The sequence below is a fragment of the Rhinopithecus bieti genome, unplaced genomic scaffold (assembly GCF_001698545.2).
Source record: "Rhinopithecus bieti isolate Rb0 unplaced genomic scaffold, ASM169854v2 scaffold_21703, whole genome shotgun sequence".
Lineage (NCBI taxonomy): Eukaryota > Metazoa > Chordata > Mammalia > Primates > Cercopithecidae > Rhinopithecus > Rhinopithecus bieti.
In genome coordinates this window covers 3,137,865-3,143,198 of record NW_016812332.1, presented here as the reverse complement: position 1 = coordinate 3,143,198, position 5,334 = coordinate 3,137,865, and the positions used below count along the sequence as shown (strand labels likewise).

The 5,334-nt window shown below is 42.5% G+C and overlaps 1 protein-coding gene across 1 annotated transcript in view; it reads right to left on the bottom strand.

Moving 5' to 3' along the window:
- DTD2 (D-aminoacyl-tRNA deacylase 2) overlaps positions 1 to 5,065 on the bottom strand; it is a 12,275-nt gene extending 7,210 nt beyond the window's left edge. Inside the window, exons 1-2 of the mRNA XM_017895892.1 lie at positions 4,838 to 5,065; positions 543 to 612 (exon numbers count right to left, since the gene is read on the bottom strand). Of these exons, the coding sequence (XP_017751381.1) occupies positions 543 to 612; positions 4,838 to 4,948 (181 nt within the window). The 5' untranslated portion in view covers positions 4,949 to 5,065. The remainder of the gene's footprint in view (positions 1 to 542; positions 613 to 4,837) is intronic.
- Positions 5,066 to 5,334: the final 269 nt, after the last annotated feature.

Genomic DNA, 5,334 nt, shown 5'->3' with positions numbered 1-5,334 from the left:
CCTCGTGATCCGCCCGTCTCGGCCTCCCAAAGTGCTGGGATTACAGGCTTGAGCCACCGCGCCCGGCCTATTGTATACAGTATTAAAATATCACTGTATACCATGAATATGTAAAATTATTATTTATTATTTTAAAAATAAAAGGGAAGGAAAAAGATTGTGCTTCTTGTCCCTTCTGGTTCATTTGTCTATTACTGTCCTTTCTCACTCTCTTTTTTTTTTTTTTGAGACAGGGTCTCACTGTGTTGCCCAGGCTGGAGTGCAGGGGCACCATCTCAGCTCACTGCAGCCTCGACCTCCTGGCCTCAAGCAATCTTCCAGCCTCAGCCTCCTAAGTAGCTAGGACCATAGGCACAGGTCACCATGCCCAGCTACTTTTATTTTCTGTAGAGAAGAAGTCTTACTATGTTGCCCAGGCCAGCTTCTAACTCTTGGGTTCAAGTAATACACCTGCCTTGGCCTCCCAACGTGTTGGGAATTACAAATGTGAGCACCACGCTTGGCCTCTCACTCTTAAAAAAGAAACAAAGTCAAACACATACCCATTTTGGGAAGAATTTCTTTATCAGCTCCCTTGAAAAAGCACACGTAGATCACCAATCCTCTTTGGACCTATGAGAAATCACCACAGTAAACTCAGATTACAACAATATCTATAAAGATATAGGGCTAAATGGGTACAGTTTCACAACTATTAATATTATAGACATAGAGGTTAAAAGCACAGAAAATGAACTTTACAAAAGATTTCTCATGTGAGAAAACAAAATATTTTTCAAGTTTCAATCATAAGTTGTTATTTCTTTCAAAAATTAAGTTTAAGGCAGGGCGCACTGGCTCATGCCTGTAATCCCAGCACTTTGGGAGGCCGAGGTGGGTGGATCACGAGGTCAGGAGATCGAGACCATCCTGGCTAACACGGTGAAACCTCGTCTCTACTAAAAATACAAAAAAATTAGCCGGGCGTGGTGGCAGGCGCCTGTAGTCCCAGCTACTCAAGGAGGCTGAGGCAGGAGAATGGCGTGAACCCAGGAGGCAGAGCTTGCAGTGAGCCGAGATCACGCCACTGCACTCCAGCCTGGGCGACAGAGAGATTCCATCTCGAAAAAAAAAAAGAATTAAGTTTAAAATATAGCCAAGAGCAGTGAAGACAAGTTATACCTTCAAACATTTATTTCTAATCAAAATCATTAAGACGATCAACCAGCCTTTTCCCAAGTAAGGGTGACAGACTTAGAAACATTTGCTGGGCCCCATTTATTCAATGCCAAGTGAATTCACATTATACCAGATACAGCTGATGGATAAAGAACATGTGACTGATATCTTTTGATATCATCTCTCTTTATTTCCCCTAATCCATTTACTTACAGATAATGAAAATAATGGTCTGATTCTATTTCTATAAACTCCAGGAAACTGTCCAATTATTATTATTTGTTGTTAATGCTTTAAATAAACATTATAGGGACCTGAAAATTGCATTTGTGATAATAAGTTCTACATTAAAAGGTTGGTTGTTATCAGGAATATAGGCTTATTTATTTTACATAATGACTTGGATATTTCTTAGATCTTGTAGGACAGAGACTATACAGAAAAGAGACATTTGAATAGTGACTTTGATTCTGCTTCTGAGTGAATCATTAGATTTTTTGATTCTGTAAATTAACCTTGACTCCAGGAGCTATTAGGAAGATTAAATGAGTTAATATTTATAAAGTACTTAAAAACAGTGCCTGGTTCACAGTAAGTGCTATATTAGTGTTTATTAAATGAGTATGTAAAAATAAATTTAAGGGCAGAGGCACAATTTATTTCACATTTTAACTTCCAAAGCACTTTACAGGCTGTTTTGTACATGATAGGGATTCAATTTATCTGTTGATTGCATTAACATTCAACTATATGTTCCAGGCTCTATGTGTTATCCAAAGAATTTTCTAGATACATGTAAATGCAGCTCTGCACTCACACTTGATTTACCTGGAAAAGAAATGAGTCTTAAAAAGTGCAATTGTGCTCCTGAAACAATAGGCAAGGGCCTCCAATGCATACCCTTAAGAAGCTGGCAAGTTATTATAGGTATCTGCACGACTGTCACAGGCCTCTCCACTACTACTGTTTTCGTCATGAATCAAAATCTTAAGGATATTTATATTTGGACACATGCAATGTCAGAATTAAATACCTAATCATTTGCAGAATGATAACTGTTCTTTCCACTAACATTATCTCATTAAGGTCTTTGCCTTTCATTTATTCCATAATAGATCTTAAGCTGTGACTTCTCTTCAAGTCAAAATCACTTTCCTTATAACTTCTTTGGTATAAAACATTTCAAATATATAGAAAAATACAGATAATTCTCACTGTAGCTTTAAAAGTTCACTTACCAGGAACAAAACATTAGTCTGTGACAGCAAAGTTCTAAATGAATGAAACTAAGAACAAGCAAAGAAAGTAACCTTCAAATCTTGACAATTAAAATGCTGTTTCTAAAAAAAACAGAACTTTTAATAATAGAATGGGGTAGAGAACACGTAAGAAGAATTGACATTTTCTCACCATCTAAATTACTTGTCAGCCCTTTAAACTAATTTAGTTATGTGTGTAGGAGTGAAAGGGAAAGCCTTTAAAATAGTTTTTAAGTTTATAAACACAAACTGATAGTTTAGATGCCAGCAATAAAATATACGTGATTTTGCATAAGAAGATGTAGCCTGAAAAACATAAAAAAGATAAATAAGCATGGAAGGAAACTAAATGACTGATAGTTTGTAATTTATAGTGTCTGGAGGCAACTACAAAAATGGATAATTCAGCCGGGTGCGGTGGCTCACACCTGTAATCCCAGCACTTTGGGAGCCTAGCGCGGGTGGATCACGAGGTCAGGAGTTGAGACCATCCTGGCTAGCATTGTGGAAACCCCGTCTTACTAAATACAAAAAATTAGCCAGTCGTGGTGGCGGGCGCCTGGTGGCCCAGAGGTGCTCAGGAGGCTGAGGGCAGGGAGGAATGGCGTGAACCTGGGAGGGCGGAGCTTGCAGTGAGCTGAGATTGCGCCCACTTGCCCTCCAGCCTGGGTGGCGCAGCGCAGGGACTCTGTCTCAAAAAAAAAAAAAAAAAAAAAAAGAAAGGATAATTCTTTTATTTATTACTTATTTTTGAAAGGAGGTCTCACTCTGTGGCTCAGGCTGGAGTGCAGTGGCAGGATCTCCCCTAACTGCAACCTCCGCCTCCCGGGTTCAAGAGATTCTCCTGCCTCAGCCTCCCGAGTAGCTGGGATTACAGGTGCCCGCCACCAAGCCTGGCTAATTTTTGTATTTTCAGTAGAGACGGGATCACCATGTTGGCCAGGCTGGTCTCAAACTCCTGACCTTAAGTGATCCGCCAGCCTCGGCCTCCCAAAGTGCTGGGATTACTGCGCCTGGCCAGTTAATTCTTCAGATAGGATGGCAAAATACAATAGTAAAATTTCAAATAAGGATATCAAGACCTCACAAAAAATCATGACAAAAATGAGAAATAAGAAAAGTGAATTTCTGGGAGAGAGATAAGAATACAGGGATTTCTATGCTTGTATTTCCAAATTAGCACAGGGCCACAGATTCTGATTTTAGAATAATCACCCACATATCAAATAGTTCACTGGTACTATTTAAAATAGTAAGTAGGCCGGGCGCGGTGGCTCAGGCCTGTAATCCCAGCACTTTGGGAGGCTGAGGCATGTGGATCACCTGAGGTAAGTGGATCACCTGAGGTCAGGAGTTCTAGACAAGCCTGGCCAAAATAGTGAAACCCCGTCTCTACTAAAAATACAAAAATCAGGTGGGCGTGGTAGCTTGCTCCTGTTGTCCCAGCTACTCGGGAGGCTGAGGAAGGAAAATTGCTTGAATCTGGGAGGCGGAAGTTGCAGTGAGCCGAGATCGTGCCACTGCACTCCAGCCTGGGCGACAGATCAAGGCTTCATCTCAAAAAAAAAAAAAAAAAAAAATTAAAAAAATATATAAAATAACTAACATTGTTTTAATTAATGCTAGATCTGGGACTGAATTCAGCAGAAAAGATGAGCGAATGAGAGTTTGCTACACTGAAGTTTCTGAGTGTCTACAAAAGTCTTAATTACGAACTAATTTTTTTCTTACATTTCAACGTACTTCAAAATTACGTCAGAGGCCTTAAAGAAAATTTTATTTGTTATTGTATGCAGTGGGGGCAGGCTGTCTTAAAAAGGAAAGTGTGTATGAAAGTAGAAGGAACTCAGTGACATAAATGTTTTAAATTCTTTGGAGAAATGTGTTTGATAACAATGCAACATTGTTATAAAAGTAGTGGTCTTTGTTTTCTGTTGGAAATAGGTCAAAATTTTTAAAAGGCTTCTTGAAAAACAATTGTTTCTTAGGAAATCTCATTTCTATGCTAAGACCAAGTCAACATAAGGGGGAATTCAACGCGATCTGAGGCCTAAGTTAAAGCAGATCATGAACTCTTGCAGCAAACCTGACCTACAAGCTTGCCCTGGACCAGCATAGGCTACGAGCTACAAGGGGTCTGAGACAGTAAGGCCCGAAGTCCACCGAACTCAGTTTCAAATCCCCGTGGTCCCCCCAAAAAGGGAGACGCGCTCTTCCTCTCGGGGGCTACAATTGGCGCTGGGGAACGGTGATGCAGGACCGAAAAGACAAGCGCAGCCAGACAGGCCACTGCGGCCAGCGTCAAGCTGACCCGGTATCCCCGCGGCCGGAGAGACACAGAGGAGACGGGTCACTGAGACAACGCGGAAAAAACCGGCCCGCATGCCGGAGGATAACGAGAGCTGCCGGGCTGACGTTACCTCCACCCACTGGGCAGCGGTGTCCCCTTCGGCTGGTCGAATTTGCAGCCGGGCGTGCAGGCACTGCTGCAGGAGCGCCCGGGCCTGAAGCATGCGGCTACTCTCAGCCATAGTTTAGGCCCGCGCCGCTGCCGGACGGTTACTGGGCCGCGTGTCGCAGGCCCCTTCCTCGACGCGCAGGCGGGGCAGACGGGGCGGGGCATGACAAAGGGACTGCCCCGATCGCCCAGTGGCCCCGCCCTTCTAGGGGCGGGGACTCGGCCCGACTCTCGGATGTCCCGGATGTGCGGTCTTGGAGGGCGGCGTAGCGCTAAGGTTCTCGGCAGCTCCTGCCCAACTCTGCAGAATGCGCTCAGTGTATACTTTTATTAAACGACTGAAAAGACTCGTTAGATCTCTTTCCTGCAAACCTTTTAAGAAACATTTTTCACCTCAGAAAGCTTAGGTTCCAACTGTAGAAAAATTTTAAATCTGCTTGATTTAAATTCATGTTATGC